General features: G+C 34.5%; 2 protein-coding genes across 3 annotated transcripts; both read left to right on the top strand.

Moving 5' to 3' along the window:
* The first annotated feature begins 1,087 nt into the window (after positions 1–1,087).
* Positions 1,088–4,298, top strand: LOC145015996 (glutamate receptor 1.2-like). Its single transcript, XM_078974446.1, has 6 exons — positions 1,088–1,231; positions 2,341–2,985; positions 3,087–3,200; positions 3,285–3,390; positions 3,472–3,842; positions 3,987–4,298. The coding sequence occupies exons 1-6, from the start codon at positions 1,088–1,090 to the stop codon at positions 4,296–4,298; spliced, it is 1,692 nt and encodes a 563-aa protein (XP_078830572.1).
* A 14,094-nt stretch (positions 4,299–18,392) lies between these two features.
* Positions 18,393–19,332, top strand: LOC145014015 (maternal effect embryo arrest protein). Of its 2 annotated transcripts, none has more exons than XM_078972368.1 (2): positions 18,393–18,557; positions 18,672–19,332. In XM_078972368.1, the coding sequence occupies exons 1-2, from the start codon at positions 18,550–18,552 to the stop codon at positions 19,195–19,197; spliced, it is 534 nt and encodes a 177-aa protein (XP_078828494.1). In that variant the 5' UTR covers positions 18,393–18,549; the 3' UTR covers positions 19,198–19,332. The 2 variants fall into 2 exon arrangements, with proteins under 2 accessions (XP_078828494.1, XP_078828493.1); XM_078972367.1 differs by having other exon boundaries at positions 18,633–19,332.
* The last annotated feature ends 2,824 nt before the right edge of the window (positions 19,333–22,156 follow it).

Here is a 22,156-nt window from a genome sequence, read left to right as displayed (position 1 = left end):
GATATTTGACGTATGGTTTTATGATATGACGTTCAGTATATGATTTTTATCATTATTAAAACAAATTTTTTTGGGTCGTATTTTTGGATGTTACACTATACTTTGTACTGCATTATGTGTCTTTGTGTGTAGGATGTTGTTATACTATAGTGATATGTTCGGTTGGTAGATCCATATGATTACCTGTATTGTTGGTTATTGATTATTTGTTTGAATAAGTTGACATAATACAGGGGTTGATGAGGTATGTGTAACGCCCATTTATTTATTAGTTAAATAAATAAGTTAATGAGCGAATGGTAGCCTAAAATAAATAATTATGTATGCAGGGTGTTGGGTTTGAGGAGTTAATTACCACATTTTTGGAAGTCGGGGGTTAAAAGAGTGAGTTTGGGATTCATTTTATAAATATTTATGAAGGCAGGGGCTTCGTGGTAACTACTGGGACTTAATCTGGAAGAAAAAGAGAGGGGAAAGCTGAATATGTCATATTTGAGAGTTGGAGGTTTAAAAAGGTAAATTGTGGATTAGTTTGTAAAGATTTCAGAAGAAAGGGGGCTAGTTAGTCAAAACCCAGACCTATATTGTAAAGGAATTCAAGGGGCAGGGTTTAAATGGAAAATATTGGCCTTGTTGTGAAAGAAAAGGGGGAATGAGGGACTGTTAATGTGAACATGGGAAGAAGTTTGAAAGGTGTCGCACCACCACCTTCGTTGAGATTGCCAACCGTCGGATGCCACCAAGATTTAACCTCCCAACCGTGGTCGGAGTCCGCTGCCACTGTTCTACCGTCTCGCCATCGTCGATGTCGAGTCCGACCGCCGCTTTCATCCTCCGACCAGCGATGCTTAGCGCTGCAAAAGAAGCCTTCAAGGCTTGGAACGACGAAGACAGATCGTTGCTCTCATTTCTCGCCACCATGCCTCTGTATCTTCTTATTCTTCTCCCCCTGCCTTCTGCCATCATGAAGAACTCGATGTTCCGCCATCGGGTGGGTGTTGTTGATGTGGTGGTCGTAAACCACCGCCATCGTCGTCGCTGGTGCTGTTGACGAGGCTAAGGGTGTTGTTGACGATGCTGTGGCGATATGCTGCCACCTTCGGACGTGTTCCTTCGTCCCTTTTGCCAAGCCGTCGTCGCCGCCGCCGCTACAACTATTTCATCGGGTTTTTCGTGCGCCGCCGGTTGCTGCCACCTCTCGCTGCCACTAGCCACCGTGAGAGGTGGTTGTGTGCGTGTTTTACTTCGTGATTAGGTGTGTGTGGTTGTATTTCCATTAGCAATATATGTGTTTGAGTGTTGTGTTTAGCCGGAGTTCACGGAAAAGTCACCACCACCACCGTGTGGTGGTGGCTGCCGCCACGTGCCACCACCGGCCACCACAAGGGTGGTTGTGGGTGTGTATGTATTTAGTATAGTGTGTGTGTGTTTAGTTTGAGAGTTCATTGTAAAATGTAAAAATTGGAATAATAGAAATCTCAAATCACCATCGTAGGGCGGTGGCTACCGCCTCCTGCCGCCACCGACCGCCGTGTCGGGTGGTGGTGTGCCTCGTTGATGTTGTGTTTTGGTTTGGATGTTTGGTCAAGGGACTAAAACCCTAATGGGCTCAAAGGATCTCTAATGGACCCTAATAAAACCCTAATGGTCTTAATGATATTCTAGTGGGCTTAATAGGCCCAATAAATCCCTAACTGATCTAAAAGCCCAACAAATTAATTAATGGACTAGTATGGGGTTGGAAACCCTAATTAGGGTTTGGAAAACCCTAATGCCATGAAACCCTAATTTGGGGGAATTAATCGGGACACACAAGAATTCTTTAATAACTTGAGATATTAAATAATAAACTTTGGCAAAGATTAATCTAAGCGATATTGGACTTAATGGATTAAGTCCTTAATAGGTTAAGTAGGAAACTTAACCCTAATCATCATTTTATGTGAAACCCTAATTTCACTTGGGTTTATTGTTGGGCCTTGAGGATTAGGTAATTAGTGGGCCATCCAAAGTCAAGCCAATGAACTAGAATAATTTAATGGGCCTGGAGTAAGGCCCATGTATGGGGCTTGGGCCTAATTTGGAAATTTGGGCCTTAGATGGGCCATAGTTTGGGCCTTAATGATTATATGGTGTTGGGCCTTAGAATGAGACCATGTTTAGGCCTAGGCCCAATTTGGAAAATTGGGCCATGTGTTGGGCTTTGATTTCCTAGATGACTTTGGGCCTACGGGTTCGGCCTTGGGCTTGAATAAGCCAAGCTTGGGGTAATGTAATTATCCAAAGTAAGTGTTTATGGTTATGTAGTGGGACCCAAAGTAAGTGTTTATGGTTATGTAGTGGGACCCTTTTATGGAGTTTAAGGAGGTAGATTCCAATGGTATATGGGCATATGATGCAGTTTATGAGCTAGCCATGGCTGTTGAGAGGGTACAAACTGCAACAGAATTCACTTGGAAAGACCTGGGTAACAATATTGGCACATCACTACTTTTAGACGAGATGTTAATAGTCAGGTTCCATGGTTTAGGTGGTGAATTCAAGCTTATGAAAGGGAGGATCATCTCCAATGCCATGGAAGTGGTGAATGTGATCGACAAGGGTGATAGGAGGGTTGGGTTCTGGATGATGTCTACTGGTGAATTTGTGAAAGGAATTGGAATCCCGGATTCCATTTCCAACCGTGGATTGCAAAGTATCATCTGGCCGGGTGGGACTACAAGCATTAATCGAAAGCGTAGGAAGCTACAAACAAATGGCAATAAGAAGCTCAGAATTTTGTTTCCCAATTTCGGTAGATTCCCAAATTTAGTACAAGTGACTGTAGATCCCAAAACAAATCTATCGGGTGTGAGTGGCTTCTATGGAGATGTTTTCAGTGCTGCGTTTAACGCCTTAGACTATGGAGTAGGGATTGAGGTTTTTCCATTTAAATATGAGGTTGGAATTACTTACAACGATCTAATTCAAAAAATCTATCGTAAGGTATGTTTTTTTTTTCTTTCACGCAAAACTTCATGAATTTATCTTGGTAAAGCATGCTGTTACATAGTTTTTGGCTAATGTGAGATGCCGGATGATATCAGGAATATGATGCTGCTATCGGGGATTTTACAATCACAACAAATAGATCTCTCTATGTTGACTTCACAATTCCGTTCACTGATCTTGGAGTTGGCATAGTAGCCCGAAACGCCAAGAACAGCATGTGGATCTTCTTAGATCCTTTTAGTGCGGGTCTTTGGATCACAAGTGTTTGTTTCTTTCTCTTTTTGGGGTTTGTCATTTGGTTTATTGAACATCCTACAAACAAAGAATCTCAAGGTTCAACAATACAACAAATAGGAACCACCCTGTCGTTCGCCTTTTCAGCCCTTGTTTATGCTCACCGTAAGCTCTTCACTTAACTATTTGCTCCTTTTTTTAGCAAATCTATCTTCACCTTTCTAAAAAACACCATGGAAACTGCAGGGGAGAAGCTGCAAAGTAATCTATCAAGATTCGTGGTTATTGTTTGGGTTTTTGCAGTGCTTGTTCTCACATCAAGTTACACTGCAACATTGAGCTCAGTTTTAACAGTACAACAGATTGGAATGAATGAGATCTCTACGGGATTCCAGAATCTTTCTCCAGTAGGGGGGTATGTATTTAACAAATTGAAACCTGTTGATGTCAATTTGGAGAAACTATATACACCTGAGGATTACTCTAAAGCATTAAGAAATGGAAGAGTTGATGCAATCGTCTCTGAGATTCTTTACATCAAATCATTCCTTTCAATGTATCCGGCTACCGACGTCTCCTTGATTGCAACAGCATCCACCACCAATGGTTTTGGCTTTGTGAGTATTCTATGTTAGACCATTATTCTATTCATAGTTATATATGTTATGTTGGCAACATTAATTATAGCCTCCCTTAGCAGTTTGTTAGAGGTTTTATTAGAGAATCCAATTTACTTCTCTCATTTAGCTCTATGTTTGCAGGCGTTCCAAAAGGGTTCGCCCTTGGCGAGAGAGGTGTCAACTGAGATAGTGAAGATGCGGGAAGATGGGACATTGAAAGCATTAGAGGATAAGTGGTTGAAACATGAATCTGCAGTGATGTCAAAGGATTTTTCTTCCCCTTCACCAAAAATCCTGAATCTTTACCGGCTTCGAGGTCTCTTTGTTATCAGTGGTGTGTCGATTGCATTAGTCCTTTTGGTGTCCATGATTCATCTTGTTCCCAAAAAATGGCATGCCAAAAATATAACAAAGACACTAAGGTCTGTCTTACGAAATACATGCACAAGATAGTGATGTGGAATTAACATATATGTAAAGTTAAATTCTAACCATTATACTCCACATCTTATTTCTATATAAAAATCATAATATGTGGTCACATGTGTTGTAACATCCCAAGAATCATGATAAAAAAAATTATTTTTGTAAAACATTTCCATAAACCAAAATATAATCAACCATTGTTTTCAAGACAAATCTATAAAATCAAAAATCTCTCAAGACATATATCAGCAGGAGGATATGTACGATTACGCATTTGCCTTATCCCGATCATCTGATGTACCTGAAATCATGAAACCAACAAATGTAAACCAAAGCTTAATGAGTTTCCCCAATATACCCTACACACAATACGTATACAATGCATGCACAACAGGCCTACAGCACGTTGGACCACCACCTCAGCCTTCAACAACAAGTTGGGCCGCTCTTGAGCCTACAACATAAGCTGGACTGCTCCCTTGGGCCTATGGTGTCAACTGGGCCGCCCGAGTATCTTGGCCTTCAGCACAAAGCAGGATCGCCTCAACCCAACCATATTATGTCAACATATGTAAACAATAAGCAATAGCCAACAAGTTCAGGTAATCATACGGTAATCATACAGATCTACCAAACAGATCACTATAGCATAACAACATCCTAAACACAAGGATACATGCCTTCGACCCACAAGTATAGTGAGAAAAACTCACCTCGAAGTCTATAAGATAGTTGAACCGATCACTAATCCAAATATCGACTCTACAGGTCACCTATATAATAAAGAAGGACCAAGTCTCAAACTACAGCTCCAAAGACTCTATTTGACCTAAAGTCAAACTTGATCAAAGTCAATGGTCAACAGTCAACGGTCAAAAGTCAACTTCCAGCCGGTCTACGCCCAACGTAGCACCTCTACGCCCTGCATAGAGCCTAAGGTGGCAAAATAGGGGAAATTGATGCTACGCCCCGCGTAAGGGGATTTACGCCCTATGTAAACCCTTGATGCCCTAACTTAATCATTAAGCCCTTAATACAGATCAATAACTCTTCCAACTTCTAGATCTTTATCTTACAAACGTTTTAATGGATAAAGTCTCTAACTTCATCCATTTGCATGCATACCAAGGGCACAAAATCATAACATAGGTCCAAAAATTCATCCAATGCTCCAGAACTCATACATGGATGGATGAGAGTGACCAAGCTCTCATTTTTATAAAAAACATCTAGAAATGACACTCCAATGGTCTGGAGTAGCTCTTACTCATAGTCACCGGGGTTATGGGGACAAAAGCAGGAAATCGTAAGGCTTAACTAGATCTAACATAAAAACACATCAATGTAGGAGCTTTATACCTTCTAGAGATAGTTGAGTGGATGAAACCTCTGTATCTATACTGATTTGAGCTCCCAAGTGGTTCCACAATCTTCTTCTTCCATCAAAAATGAACACAAAACACACCAACAACTCAAATCTTACAAATATTGATTAGGGTTTCTAAGGATGTCGTTTAGGAGGATGGAGGTTGAGGATGGAAGGGCCTCAAGGGAGTTGGAGCCTTTAAATATGGCTCAAACCGCCAAGATTAGGGTTTTGGTTCTGGGAAGCTACGCGATGCGTAGCTTGATCTACGCCCTGTATAGATAATTTAATCCCCACTTCAAGATTCCCTCCTACGTGTTGCAATGGAGATTACCTTATGCCCAGCATAGGACCAAACTCCCCAAAGAATTAAACTTTTAAAATAAGGAAAGAAATTTACCTACAAGGACCAAGTGTTACATGTGTACATCTTTTTCTACCGCCATGTAAAACAATAAAAGTCATGTTCCCGATATAGAACAAGTATCCTGATGTAATATTGCAATCACCTACATCTCCTAGCTAATCATTGTCTATGTATCCTATTAAATTGAAATCATCTATTTTGAATAAGAATAACCCAAGGCTATATGAAATGTGTGTAGCTTTTTCAAATGTGTGTTAACTAGCTCCTTCATAAATCCCCTTACTACTCCAACGCTATATAAAATATCCATCCTTGTGCATTTGAGATAGAGAAGGCTTCCAAATAAACTCGTGTATGTGGTTGCATCTACTCGTTCTCCCTCGTAAAACGTATAAAGTTTCCTACCGATTTCCATAGATGTTGATACCAAGTTGCTATCTATCATTTTGTTCATCTTCAAGTTTCTTTTCGTATATGTTTCTTATGACATTATAATACTTGTATTTTATTGTCCAAACTCAAGACCAGGTAAATACTTCATTAAGCCCAACTCTGTTATCTCGAATTTTCAAGTCATGTCACCTTTAAATTTTTTTGTCATCTTAATATCATGCCCTAAAAAAATGAGGTGATTAACATAAAGATCAACAAAGATCAAATGAATCACATGTAGTACATGCTTGTACTAACAATCGACTAAAACATTTTTCTGTATCGAATCGAATATTCCATGTAGGGGATGTTTGCTTTAACCCATATTGAGCATTTCTCAACTTTAGAAACTTACTCTCACACCTTACTTTTATGTACCCAAGCACTTGTTCTACATATATCTCCTCTTATAACACAATGGTCAAAAAAGCTCACTTGAACATCCATTTTAATTTTTTGTCATTTGAATTAAGTTGAGCTTCTTTATAAATTAGTAGTCGAATTATTTATGTTCTCGCAACTCGCAACTGAGGCACAAACTTCATCATAGTCGATCGTTGCATTGTCTATAGCCCTTTACGAACATTCTTCTATTGTATCTTTATATCTCATACTATTTTAGTCACTTTATTTATATCAAACTTAATAAATGAATACCCTTACCTTTACTTACTTTTTGTTATTTTTTATTAGCTCTTATTAAACATACTACTTTTAATATTCAAAGTCAAGCATGTTTATTTTTAAATACAAAGAGTAACTATTGTAAATTTACAATAAATAATAAATATCTCGGCTTACAACATATTGTTCAAGAAAGCTAATTTGACATCCATTTGAACTGAGCTTTTTTAAAAATTAATAGTCGAATCGTTTTCATTTCTCAGAACTAGGGTAAAAACTTCATCGTAGTCGACCGTACATTTTATATATGGCTCATACTATTTAGTCACTTTACTCATTATTTAGTCAGTTTATTTATATCGAACTTAATACATAAAGACCGTAACTTTTACTTACTTTTTGTTATTTATCGACTCTTATCATAAAAAGATTACTTTTATTTTTGAAAGTAATATGTTTTTTTCAATACAAAGATCATTATATTGTAAATTTATAATAAATAATATATATCAAATGTTCAGTTTAAAATAACATAGTATTTTTATCATATAAAGAAAAGGTAAATTGTCATTTCGTTTTATTTAGATTGTTCTTTCAATTAAAAATAAACATTATATATAGATCCGATACAAAATACATTTTAGGTAGGAAGGCAAAAAGTTTTTTTCTGCATATCTTTTTTCCGAACCAAAAAAATAAATCATTACATGAATCAAGACAAACATGATGCACAAATATATATATATATATATATATATATATATATATATATATATATATATATATATATATATATATATATATATATATATAGATGATGGTTCAAATGAAGATAGTAAATAAAGTGAGGACGATGAAGATACTACTTTTATGTTATTATTCTGCTAAGAATTTGATATATATGTTCTATTGTTATAACTCTAATGTGAATATTTGTCGTATGATTATTCATATATTTATTTGTAGTAAGTTATAATGTTAATATTAAAATATGATTATTCATATATTCATTACCGAATAAAAACATAAGACAGTATATAACATTCAAGGCAGAATAATAACATAAAAGTAGTGTTTTCACGTCCTCACTTTATTTACTGTCTTCATTTGAACTTTTATATATATATATATATATATATATATATATATATATATATATATATATATATATATATATATATATTGTTGAAAAAACCATTTCGATAATACACTTTTACGATTATTTTGTTGTTATTCACTAAAATAATCATAAAAATGATTTTTTTTGTTGATTTACTGAAAATGAATCATGAAGGTGTTTTTTGGAAAAAAAAAATTATTGTCAATCATCTTACTTTTGATTCATTTAATAATTCATTTTTTTTATTCACTTAAAAATATGCATATAAAAAATTCCGTACCTTCCTACCAAAATTTTTCTTCTTATTTGATTCGGAGATTATATATATATATATATATATATATATATATATATATATATATATATATATATATATATATATATATATAAAAGAGTTATTTGGAGAACGAATATAACAAAAAACAAAACCCTAAAAATATGTAAAGAAAATATTTTAAAACATCTAATCTTTTTTTGACTTTACAAACCTAAAAGTCGCAAGTTATATATAAATTCTTGGAAAGAATTTAAAAAAATTAATTTTTTAGTGAAGTTGTATAAAAGATTTGATTTTTAGGTTTGTAAAGTCAAAAGAAAAAAGATTAGATGTCTAATAATATTTTTTATGTATTTTTTGGGTTTTAGGTTTTTTTTATTATAACCGTTTTGCATTGAACCCATATATATATATATATATATATATATATATATATATATATATATATATATATATATATATATATATATATATATATATATATATATTGTAACACCCGTGTTCTAGATCGGTTTAGCTTCAATATATCATGGGTTAAAGATGGAGTTTTGGGAAAACTTTGTGCCATGACGTGACATTTGAATAATGGAACGCGTGTTTTATTAATGGCAATGGTGTGGCATCTGTTCATGACCAAACTCGTGATCTTTTAAGGTTTCCTTCGTATTTAAACGCCATTAGCTTGAATCTAGGTTTCCTTATCAGCCTCCAGCACCCTCAAACCCTAATCCTAAACCCTCTTGGTGATTCTTGGCTTATTTTGGTGCTTTTGGTAGCTAGAAAAAGAAGGTGTCTGGTGTGTTGATTCAGTAAGCAACCATCATCATCGACCTCTTAAGTAGTCTTTAGGATCTTGTAAGTGATCAAGTTTCCATCTTTTTGTGTTTACTCTCTAGATCTTGGTTTTATGTCTTATTTGGTCCATTTCATATAGTTGGTATGGTTTGAAGAGATAAAGGTTGCAACTTTATGGCTTCTCTAAGTCCCAAGAGTCTTATATATATCATAGATCTAGCAAGTGGTGATGATTTAGGAACCTGACATGAAATCTAAGTCATATTACAACTTTTGATCTAGATTTGGGAAAGGACATGCATTGGATATGCATATTTGTAAATTTTACATTATTTGGGTTCATTAGGATCCCTAGAGTGTTTCTAGAAGTTTTGGGTTGAAGATTTCATGGATTAAGTGCTTAAGGGTCTAGTCTCATGCTTTAAGTTGCCTTTTTGGACTTTGGAATTTAGATTTAGACATATATGGATGTCTTAAGGGATAAAGTTGGAAAGGACTAGATTTGATCTTTGGACCTCTCGAAATCGGAATAAAATTGATTAAGCTTGTTTGAGTTGTCCAGACCAGTCCCCACGATGTGGCCTTAGCCTGTCACGACGTAGCGACAAGGGAATCATCGACTGTCTTGGCATTTAGTGCCCACGACTTGGCCAAGGAAAGCCATGACGTGAAGGCTACTTTTTGGGTATGGTTGACTTTTGTTCAATTGTTGGATCTAGTGTGTAGACTAAGGTTGGACCTTGCATGTTTTGATAGGAGTATTGTAGCATCTGTTGAAGGGTTTTGAGCGGCGGTTTAGCTGATTCGTGCGTCAGGTGAGTCTTCTCACTACACTGTGTAGGATGCTAGTTGTCTTTGTGACTCTTGCATTTTGTGTTGGGTTGGGTATGTGGGTATGCATGTAGGGTTGGGCCCATTGGTATGTTGGGTTGAGCCAGTTTGTATGTTAGGTTGGGCCCATTGGTATGGTGGGTTGGATCTGTTATTATGGTTTGGGCCCAATGCGAGGGTTGGGCCCATTCATATATATGGTGTGCGATGTTTTGGAAAACTCACTAAAGGCTTATTACATACGATTTGTAGCTTAACATTTTTAGGTAATTCCATTTCCAAAGGGAAGGGTCTGGATTAACCGCACAACATCCCCGAGAGTTTATTCTGCATTGGCTATTTATTATTTTTACTTTGATGTTTAAATGATATATTTCACTTTGATTGGTTTTGGACTAAATTGTTTGTATGAGTTTAATGTTTTAAAAACAAAAAATTTACTATGAATTTTTAGGACGTTATATATATATATATATATATATATATATATATATATATATATATATATATATATATATATATATATATATATATATATATTATTTATACAATATATATTATTTATTATCTAATATGTGTTATAAAACTATCTTATTCGAATAGTGTGGTTCAAGACAAATAGTTGTAAATAATATAATAAATTTGATTTTTATTAAACAAAATCAATAAATATACATAAAACATTTCAATTATTTGCTACAACAACAACAACAACAACAACAACAATAATAATAATAATAATAATAATAATAATAATAATAATAATAATAGTAAAATTAACAACAACAACAACAACGAAAGTTAATACTTCATAACAACCTAGGCTACAAAAAAAAATGACATGGACCTTCAAGTACATATTCTAGATAAAATTGCAAAATATATTCTTGTGGTTGTCAAAAAAAAATATGGTTTTGGTTCAAAAAAGTTTGGTAATGCATCATGATCCAATTTGGATACCTTGTATGGTTTTGGTCTTTGTGGTTGACTTTTTTGTGGTTTTGGTCCATACCCTACATAAAATGGCAAATATACCCTTAAATATTTCTTTTTCTAATTTCCTTTAATTACTAGGAAAAAAATCTCACCTACACCACCCGTCCCTCTCATCCATTCATATACCTTTGTCTAATGTAAACATACTCAAAGTGCACTCCAATAGCCAAAGGTTTCGATGTCTATCGCCCTTACTTTAACCACCGGCGTTTGTTGCATCCTTTGTCACCGATGTCCAACACTATCACACCTCGCCCTTCATTCAAAACTTTGACTATTCCCTCTATTTCGTGGACATTCAATTTCTATTGTTGGTTCGGTGCTCAACAAAGTCCCCAAAAATGTGACAACCCGAAACTTCTATCTTGTACAATTAGTCAAATTCAATCAACGTTAAACATGTTTTGTTGACTTCTTGTGTTGTTTAAGGGTTCATTTAAGTGTTCTAAGCTTGAGTATGACCAAGGTTGAGTTTAGGAGAGTGTACACACCCTTAAGGAGAGTGTCAAAACCGGGCCATACACACCCTTAAGGAGAGTGTACAACCATACACATGGGTACGCGGCCGCACACTCACCTCTTGGCTGCACACTCTCTCTTTTAGGCAGCATACTTACCCCTATATAAAGGGTAGCCCCCTTTCCTTTCTTTCCTTTAATACCTTGGCAACACACAACACCATTTCTCTCACGCTTCTTCAACCACAAACCCTTCAAAACTTCAAGAACATGAGTAATTCATCCTCTAACTTGATATCCATGAAAGACCACTCTATCTAAGCCTTAAGTGTGCAATATTCATCATGTTCTTCATGTTTGGAAGTGAGTGCGGCCGCACACCCTCTTTAAGGTGGTTGCACACTCTTAAAATACCCTCCAAAGTGAGAGTTTGACTTCCATACTTGAGATAGACATGACCCTAGCCTTGTTGCGCCTTGGAATTGACATTTTGGACATCATCATGTGGAGTGTATGACCGCACACACCTGTGTACGGCCGCACACACCCTTGTGCGGTAGCACACTCCTTGTGTGCAACCACACACTCATCCTAGGGCCACAAACCCACTTCTAGGACCCTTAACTTGCTCTACAATTGAATATAGACCTAGAACACTTCATGAATACAAGTATGGACCTTGAGAACACTTCAAAGGCACCTTCTTTCATGAGTGTATGGCCGCACACCCCTTGGTGCGCACACACACTCAAGGTGACCATACACTCCCCTCATGCAATCCTACAAGGTCCTAACACTTAGTGGAAGTAGTTCCAAGTCTCTAGAGTGGTTCTCCATCACATCTAGTGGTGAAATACCTTCATTTGACTCTTTTATGTGTCATTATGTGTTAATTAGGATTAAATCGTGTTCAAGGCTTCACTTGAACACCCAGCTTTCCGTATCGATCCTTCAATCAAACCAGTTACCCGAGGTGTGTTCATACCCCTACATTTTCCGTGTTTTTAATGTTTTCAGGGGGAATACAAGCCAAACTCAAAGTATTTTATTAAGTTTTAAACTTATTAATACAGTCCAACGATTTCCATGTTTAATAACATATTCGGATATTTTATCCCTTTTTTATAATATGTTGAGCATAAGGGAAACTTTTATTTTGGAAATCTAACTTCATAGCTTTCAGAAAGGTTTTTACAATGCATTTTCCATATCAACTCCAATAAACTATAAAGGGTATAGTTTGGCATAACCCTTTAGGCAGTTTTTACCAAATCAGATTTCATGGATGAATATGTATAAACTATGGCAGATTTAGTTTATGTTATATATTTTCTCATGAGTATAAAGTACTATTATTCAAGGATAATTATTGTTTTATACTGTTTCTAGCTAGTAAACTAGATTATACAGAATTGTGAGGCTCTACTTCAATACTATACCCTTAGGTGTAGATGGCTAAATCCTATCTCAGTGTAACCAGAGTCTCCTAGAGGAAGAGCGTGAGATTTGTGAATAGAGCTATTCGGGACTGACAATCCCACACCTAACTGCTAGCTACAGTTAGGCAGGCATGCCTAAGGTGAACAAATATCATTTAGCTTAAACACCTGAAGAACGTTATAAAGGTCTCTAGGTCATATCAAGTATGGTTATACGACTCGCAAATAGGTATAAACTAACTTTGGTTTACGGACTCTACTCTTCATTTGTTTTATTTTAAGTACTAAAACTACTTTTATATATACTGATAATAATCAGGGATTTCTAAACTTGCATCTCTACCTCTAGGATAGATAACTGTTTTTGGGGAAAATATGGGATTTTCCCAGGATAACACCGGCATCTCTAAAACTGATGGTTTATTTTCTACTAATAGATATTCATATTCATTCCATGATTCCTTGGATTGTACATATCTTGTATAAATCTAGAAGTTATGGAAGGAATGGGTTTTCAAACATGCTTTTCATAAGAAAATATAGGATTTTCTTGAGGAACACTCTTCAAAAGGATTCAAAGAAACATTTTCCCACCAAAACTAAATGCTTATGAACTAACCAGCTTTTTGCTGATATTCTTTCAAAATTGCTTGTATTCTCAGGAAATCAGTAGGTAGGTACCTTCCGAGCATTTTGAAGAAGTCGGAGCGAATAAGATTAAGTCTTTATAGTTTCCTTATACTTTTGATGTATTCGAATCAGATTTAAAACCAATGTAAACTTATTTAATTTTCATGTATGCACTGTTTGGTTGTGTTTACTATGATTGCTATTATGCACTGGTTGTGATGCTAAAGATGACGTCCTCCACTCCGGAACGACTCCGCCATTTTGGTTTCGTGGTGTGACAAAAAAGACCACCACCTCTTCTCTATCCCCATTTCCTTATATAATTTGAAATGTAGCCAACATCAATTTTTAGAATCAAGCACTCTTGTTCCTCCTTTGTGATTCAAGAACCCTCTCATTCCTACATCAGTGTTTCCTTCCCACGACCTCCAATCCCCTCCTTCTTTCCTCCAATTCCGACAAACAAGATCGATTTATGCCATACACCGATCAATTTTGAATGTGAGAAATCGATTTTTAGATTTCTCTTTTGCAACCTTTGTAGGAGATTCTTTGACTACTTTATATGGATTTAAGGTTTCATTCCATATAGATCGTATCTAGGACATAAATGTAATCAAGTTTTGTCAATTTTGGGTTCTTTCATTCAAAGAAAGTCATCGAAAATGGCAAGAATGGTGGTGGTGTTCGATGGTTTACGACAAAAATAAAGGTTGAGGCAATGACGATAAAAATATTTGTCAAAATGAAGATGACCAAAATCACTAAAATGATCAATAATTAAGCCACTGGTAAAACAACAAACTTTTTTATATCAAAACTACACTTTTTTAATGGGAAATTGTCATAAAAATCTCAACATTTTTGGAAAAGTTTCACTTAAGTCTCAATTTTTTTTATTTTTTTTTTTTTTGCATAAAAAAAACCCAAGAAAACCGGCTAAATCTTACAATTTACCCATTTTTTACCTTTTCAATCGGTAATTGTTTACGTGGCAGGCCAAGTTGGATTGGGCTGCAAACGTCGCAGCTAATGTGGCATGCCACGTCAGCCAATAAACTTTAAAAAAAAAAACATAATTATGAAGAAAAAAATAGCCTACTCGGATCGAAAGGAACCTCACCTACCAAACAAACGCCACTAACCGGTTAGGCTAGAGGATATAACTGCTAATTCTCTTTCACACTTATATATATATATATATATATATATATATATATATATATATATATATATATATATATATATATATATATATATATATATATTATTTTTATTATTATTATTAAAAATGAAAACGTAAACATAGGTCTTTTATAGGTAGTTTTTTTAAACTTTCTTTTGTTCATTTAAAAGAATTTATATATTTTTTTAATGTGTGTGTGTGTGTATATATATATATATATATATATATATATATATATATATATATATATATATATATATATATATATATGACAAAATTGCAAAAATGATTCCTGTGGTATGCAAATTTTTGGGGTTTTAATCCAAACCCCGAGTTTTTTGGATTCATGGTCTTTTTGGAGTAGTTTGTACGTGAAAATAATCCCTCCGAAAATTGAAATGACCATAATACCCTTGGGGTATTTATTTTTCATTTTTCTTTCATTTTATTTTTAAATTTAATATTTATTTATATATTTTAACAATTAAAAAACTAATAAAGGATCTCTCTCTCTCTCTATCTCTCTCTCTCTCTCTCTCTCTGTGTGGTTGACTACGAAAGAAACCACCAGAGTGGTTGCAAATTTCGTCGAGATCGAAAGGGAAAAGAGCCCTCGTTCCCCTCTTCTTCCTCTGTTTCCTGGAGCCACCTAACGCACCAGGATTGTCAAGAAAACACAACCCCGAACACCTCTTTCCTCGCATAATTGTTGGATCATAAAAGAAAGAACAGTCTATCTCCCTCGCCACCGCAGATGACAGTGACCACCACAGTTGCCGCCATTGATGAAGAGTAAACCCACAAAGGGTCGCCGATCTGGATGGACCCCCTTCTCCCTCCTCGTGATTTTTGATCCACCACCAGACAACCTCTCTTGCTGCTTCGTTAGTTCTTTTCTCAATCTGATGAAAACGAATCCGCCTCCCTTTTCTGATTTTTGATCCACCACCAACTAAACAAGATCATCATGATTTGGATTTAGGGAATTTCTAGAAGAGTACTTTGAACTCACAACAACACCATACAAGACCTGAACCCTCTTCCCAGCTTAACTTACCCATCCATCACATTCCACCAATCCAGAACAAATATCACCGATCAAAACCATCATCTGGGGTTCAGATCAGATTTAGGGTTCTTGAGACCCATAAAAGGGCTTCTTGTTTATTACCATAACACCAATCTTCCTAAGATCACAATACTATCTCATAATTAACATCAACCTTTTTTGGATGAAGCTTTCATTATGTTTGTGGTACCACCGGAAATCGAGATTTGGGTGTAGTAACATCGGCGATTTGAGTGTGTTCCCTACTAGAAATCAGAGAAGATGAGCAAGTGAGCGAAGAAGGGGAGATTAGTGATGGGGATGAAGGTTTGTTTGGACATTGGTATGAGGACGAATATGATTTTGAAGATGCAACAATAAATGGTCTGTTCTTGATTTTACGAGAGAGAGAGAGAGAGAGAGAGAGAGAGAGAGAGAGAGATAAGTGGGCCCAGATTAATTATTTGTTTCCTTTTTTATTTAAATTAAATAGAAAAAACATAAAAAAAAATATATCAAAAGGGCATTATAGTCATTTCAATTTTACGAGGGACCAAATTTACATACAAACATGACCAAAAGGACCACAAATTCAAAAAAGTCGGGGTTTGGACTAAAACCCAAAAAAAATGTATACCACAGGGACCATTTTTGCAATTCTCTCTCTTTCTCTCTCTCTCTCTCTCTCTCTCTCTCTCTCTCTCTCTCTATATATATATATATATATATATATATATATATATATATATATATATATATATATATATATATATGGGTGTGTGTGTGTGTATAATAATGTATTTAATTTTTTTATATATGTATTTATTTGATAATATTAATACTATAAATTTAAAAATAATATATTTATTTGTGTTTTTTACATATTTTATATGTATTTTTACAAATCATTACATATATACATTTTCAATTGTACAAAATATATATATATATATATATATATATATATATATATATATATATATAAATATATATATATATATATATATATATATATATATATATATATATATATATATATATATATATATATATATATATATATATATATATATATATATAAAAGGAAAACATTGTCTTTTATTTTTTCATTTTGCAATAGTTGCTAGTAAGAAAAGAAAAAGATCAAAATTTTTTCAACCTAGTTAGTCACCGTTTCGTTTTGGGAGATTGAAGTCCCGTGTTCGAATCCCATTATTTCCGTTTTTCTATCTTAAAAATCATTTTTTCTTTGAACTTTAAGTAAATGAAATACACATTATATATAATTGTGAAGGAAGAAAAGAAAATACATCTTCTTGCCTAAATGGTAGGTCCCTGGTTCCAAACTCCCCCTCTTCGTTTCCATCCGCAATTTTATTATTATTAAGTATAATGAATCAGCATCCAAAAGGTCAAAGTGGGTTAAATTGTAAGATTTAACCGATTTCTTAGAATTTTTTATTAAAAAAAAAAATTAGAATTAAAGTAAAACCCTTTTTGAAAATATTAAGATTTTTTTTGAAAATTTCTCCTTTTTGAAAGTAAAACCCTTTTTGAAAATATTAACCAACAATGTGATGAAATAAAATGATAAAAGATAGGTGATGATAGAAAGGTGATGATAATTAGGTAAATAGATGATTATGAATATGTGATGTGGGATGAAAGGAGATACCATAATCTTAACCAGCAATGTGGCGATGTGGTCATCTACCAGAGTATAGATGGCGACCACGAACTATGGCGATGTAGTCATCTACCAGAGTATAGATGGCGACCACGGAGTATTCTAAACAACCCAGTGGAAACACCAGCAGGCCCATAACCTGTTGGTGATGAATTACGATTTCAGACGATGTTGTAACTACGTATTCATGCGATGATACTCTAACCCCTTACTATGAATTACGAGTTCAGACGATGTTATAATTCACATCAGTGAGAATGGTTCATTTTTTTGTAAAACCAAAATTAGATTGGAAATTTTGATTTTTTATTTTGGAAAATGTCAAACCATTGGTTTTTTATTTCAGTTTTGGTTTTTTGTTTTTTTTTAAAATATATTTTCAGGGTTTTATTTTTTTTTATATATAGATTTCTTCATCAACAAATGTTGCTACAATTTAACAAAAATAAATAATTTGCTAAAACATAATACAAGAGGAAGTTTGTTCACATTTAGTCATTGAACTTTTTAGAGGAAAACGAACTTTCGATTTTGTTTATATTTAGTCACTAAACTTTTTTTCGTTATCCATTTGTCATTGAACTATTGGAACTATTCACATTTTACCCTTAGCCGATCATAAGGTAAAATGTAAACAGTTTCAATAGTTCAATGATAAATAGATAACGAAAAAAAGTTTAATGATTAAATATAACAAAAATCGAAAATTCGTTACCCTTTCAAGTCATTATCTCTTTTAAATACCAAACTTTTTTTTATATCAAAACCAAACTTTTTAATAACGATAAAAACATTTTGGCAATTTTGTCTATATTCTATTTTTTCTAATCTATTTAGATTCAAATTTACACTTCTATTTATTGGGTTGTACGTATGTGGCTTACATCTTTTTATGACAAAATACCATTTTCAAAGCTACTTGTGTCTAATTGTCCACACCATCATGTCTTCCTCACGCAACCCTGCAACAAAACCCTAAAATCTACCCTTCACTGACGAAGTGGAGCTTTCAAGTTTTAGTAATGGCAGAGTAAGCACCTATCTCGCACATACTAACTGTGTTTTATGTATCTCAAAATCTTCGTTTTGCATTTTATTCTTTCAGATCTAATGGATACCCAACTTACTGTGACCAACAAAGCAGATCACGATCTTCTTCAACATCGACAACGAGTATTCACGTAACAGCACTTGACGGTCTCGTAAACGTCAACTCCCTCTTCACAATCGCCGTCTTCGTCGGTCTCTCTCTCACAACTCCCGGCCAACGCAGCCTCGAGAACCGATCCGCCTGTGACGCCGATATCTCCGTCGCCAAAAAGCTTTTGGTTTTTGAAGTTGTATCGTTCAGCTTTTTCCTTTTCTCATCTCTGGTTGCTCAAGGTCTTAAACTCGCTATCAATCTGCTCAACAGTACCGATGTTGATGAGGCTTTTAGGGCACACATTAATCTCAAGGCGTTGAGGTTCGGGATGCTCGGATCGGCTGTCGGATCGGTTATGGGTTGTTTGTTCCTGATGCTCTCGATGGTGAATGTGATTGAGATTCGATTGGGGATGTTGTCTTGTGGAAGTAGATCCACTGTGAATGCTGTTGCCTCCATGATTGTCCTGGTGACCTCTGCACTTTTGGTTTATATTTCCACTGCTGTTTATGCATTTTTACATTAGAATCGTTATATATTCATCAACTAACCTCCCTTCAACTTCTAATTCCAAGTTTGGCTGATTAAAATCTGTGATAATGCCTGAACAATACTTGAAATATTGCCCTTTTGAATCACAGTGGTTAATCTCTTTTTAGTTTGTTCCATCATTTTCGAACTAAATCTCTTTCTATTTTCGACTTGAACTTCCTAAATATTCGATTGGGGGATACTGTCACTTTCCTGTTTCCTGAGGGAAAATGAAACAATGCCATTGGCAATAAAAGTGTTGATCAAACACTTTTACCTTTGATGATCCTGATTCATGTGAATGTCGGTTTTTTTTTTTTTCCTTTGATGATGCAGTCTGTCGCTATCGATCAAACAAGTCAATGGATTCACGAAGAACAATTTACCTAAATGGGTAAAATAAAATAAAATAAAATAAGAACTATACATCCTCGAATGGAAGGTTCTCAAAATAGAGATATTATTTAAAATTATTTTACCTTTTACAAGACCATGATCATAGCCATTATATCCAAAATGAATTTATATTCAAATTTGCTTGCAAGATAGTATTATCAATTTCAACTTTTTAAGCATCATCTATAAATTTTTGTTGCTATAAATCATTAGCATTAAGAATAAATCATCATCTTAATTAGAAATAATATCATTTTGATCATGTATAAATAAGACGTAAGATTATAAAGGATTATTATGAATGTGTTTTGCTTAAATTGAGATGAAATTGACAAAATGGTGATGCTTTAGAAGACTTTTTGCAATTTGTGACGATTTCAGACGAATTTTTGATACATGGTTATATAGTAAAGCTAAACATGTGAGATCGGATAGTTTTTCACTTGTAGGATCTTAAAATCGTAAGAATCTAGGATTACAATCAAGATTTTAACAACCTTGTTCAAATGCATTATTAGTTCATGTATTTGAATATGTGGAAGTTACTGTATTTAAAATTATTGGTTAATTATGTAAAAAGACCTAATATTGTTGTTTTTTAGTTAAACTTAAAAAAGGAAACTGAGTAATCTAACATTTATAAATGATTTTTTTACAAAAATAAGTCAAGTTTTTTAAGTAACCATATTTTTCGGAACACATTATTCCGGAGAGGTTTCCGGAATTTCGGAGTACGATTCCAGATCATGGTTCCGGAACACTTTTTTTTTTCGTTTTTTTTAAGGTTAGATTTTGTAAGGCTTCCGGAACACTGGAGTATGATTTCGAAAAAAGTTTTTTTTTTTTTTTATTTGTTATTTGTGTAGATGGTTTTTTTTTTTTTTTGTAGAAGTTTTGTTTATATATTAAATAAAATGCAATTTATAATCTTAAAATCAAATAATTTTATAAACTAAAGGGATTTGTTTGAAATAATATTACAATGTGTTCAAATAATCTGAATTGGTAATCTTAAAGTCAACAAATATCAAATAAATTTATAAACTAAAACGATTTGTTTGAAGTAATATTATAATGTTCAAATCATCTTATTCATCGTACTTCAAAATATTTTTGTTGGGCGTTTACGATATAACACAACATAGCCCATGTATTGCTTGGACAATGTATAGAAAATGACTTTTCGGTGATTAACACATCTAGGAACCAACACAAAAACATCACACAATCCTATCTACCATCAATTTGTTGTGGTACTTGTGGTGCTTTTTCGAGGGTCATGTTGAAACTTTCAAGTGAGATTGAATCACTTGGTTCGGTACCTATAGTTGATGCTCAGTAACAGTCTGTGGATGCGGGCTCGCATATCTATAAACCAATCATGGGTTTCTGAAAAGTAGTCGCTCTTCCAGTGACTATCGTATATTATAATTTGTAAAGTCTTCAAATTCTAAACACCTAAAAACCAGTGAGCAATTAATATATTGAATGGGATGTAAAGCTACAAAAATAGGTTAGAAATTAAACATCAAATAACATTTTATTACATAAATACTTATTTTATTTAATCGAAACATAATTATATTGTATCACAGTTTGCCCAAGCTTGGTAAATGGATCCGCCAACCATGTCACTTCAGTCAAATGCATCAATGCTGAAAGTTGTCGGTACAACCATCCACCGAGCGTCATCCTATCTACGTTCCACCAGCAGTGAGATCCACAACATGTTGTGCGTCCAATTAAAAATATTTGCAGTTAAGTGTTGTTAGAAGAAGTGTAGTACGTAAATGAGCAGGCTAACAATGTAACTTACATCACATTCCAAGCACCCTGCATTACTATCACCATATAAGTGCGTCCAAAATTCAATTGTCGGAATACCATTCAAAAAACAATGATTAAACAAAACCCGACCATCTCGTTATTTATAAAGAATGTGTATGGCAGGTTTAAGAGAGCGTCCAACGAAGTTGGATGTTGTCGTACAACATCTTTCCTTTTCATTTGTATCCATGTGGACTTATGGCATATAGATATTACTTTTTTCCGCATAGAATGTCGAAGTGCTTAGGGCGTTTTGTATTCATCCCGCGGAATATCTTTTACATCCGACGACTGAATAAATGGAGACCGCTACTCAGGGTTGTCATGTAACGGGTTTTTAGGTGTGCGTGACCTGTAATCATAGTCCCATAAGTCATTGTCATTGTACTATGCGTTACTAAAATCGTCTCCGGGAGTCTTATTGATAAGTTTTAGAACCATGGCTAAAGTAGCATCATGCTTTGCTAAACATTGATCATGTGACCTCAACTGCTCATGACATTCACTAAGCTTATTTTTCAATTGACGGACCTTGTTTTTCAAGTCACTAATAATTCGATCCTTGCCAGTTTATGGGTCAGCGGGCGGCGGCGGTGGTGGCGGCATATGAGATGGATCATGTATATGTGCCTTATTTTATCGAGGCTTATGGGTAGGGGTGTAACATCCTTTTCGAGAATTTCTAATTTTAGGATTGTGGACAATAAATGAATCAAAATGGAGGCCTTGGG

Source organism: Lactuca saligna, chromosome 9 (assembly GCF_052625555.1).
Source record: "Lactuca saligna cultivar CGN05327 chromosome 9, ASM5262555v1, whole genome shotgun sequence".
NCBI classification, from domain to species: Eukaryota; Viridiplantae; Streptophyta; class Magnoliopsida; order Asterales; family Asteraceae; genus Lactuca; species Lactuca saligna.
The sequence above is the reverse complement of the archived record's forward strand: the minus strand, read 5'-3'. Positions and strand labels throughout refer to the sequence as shown.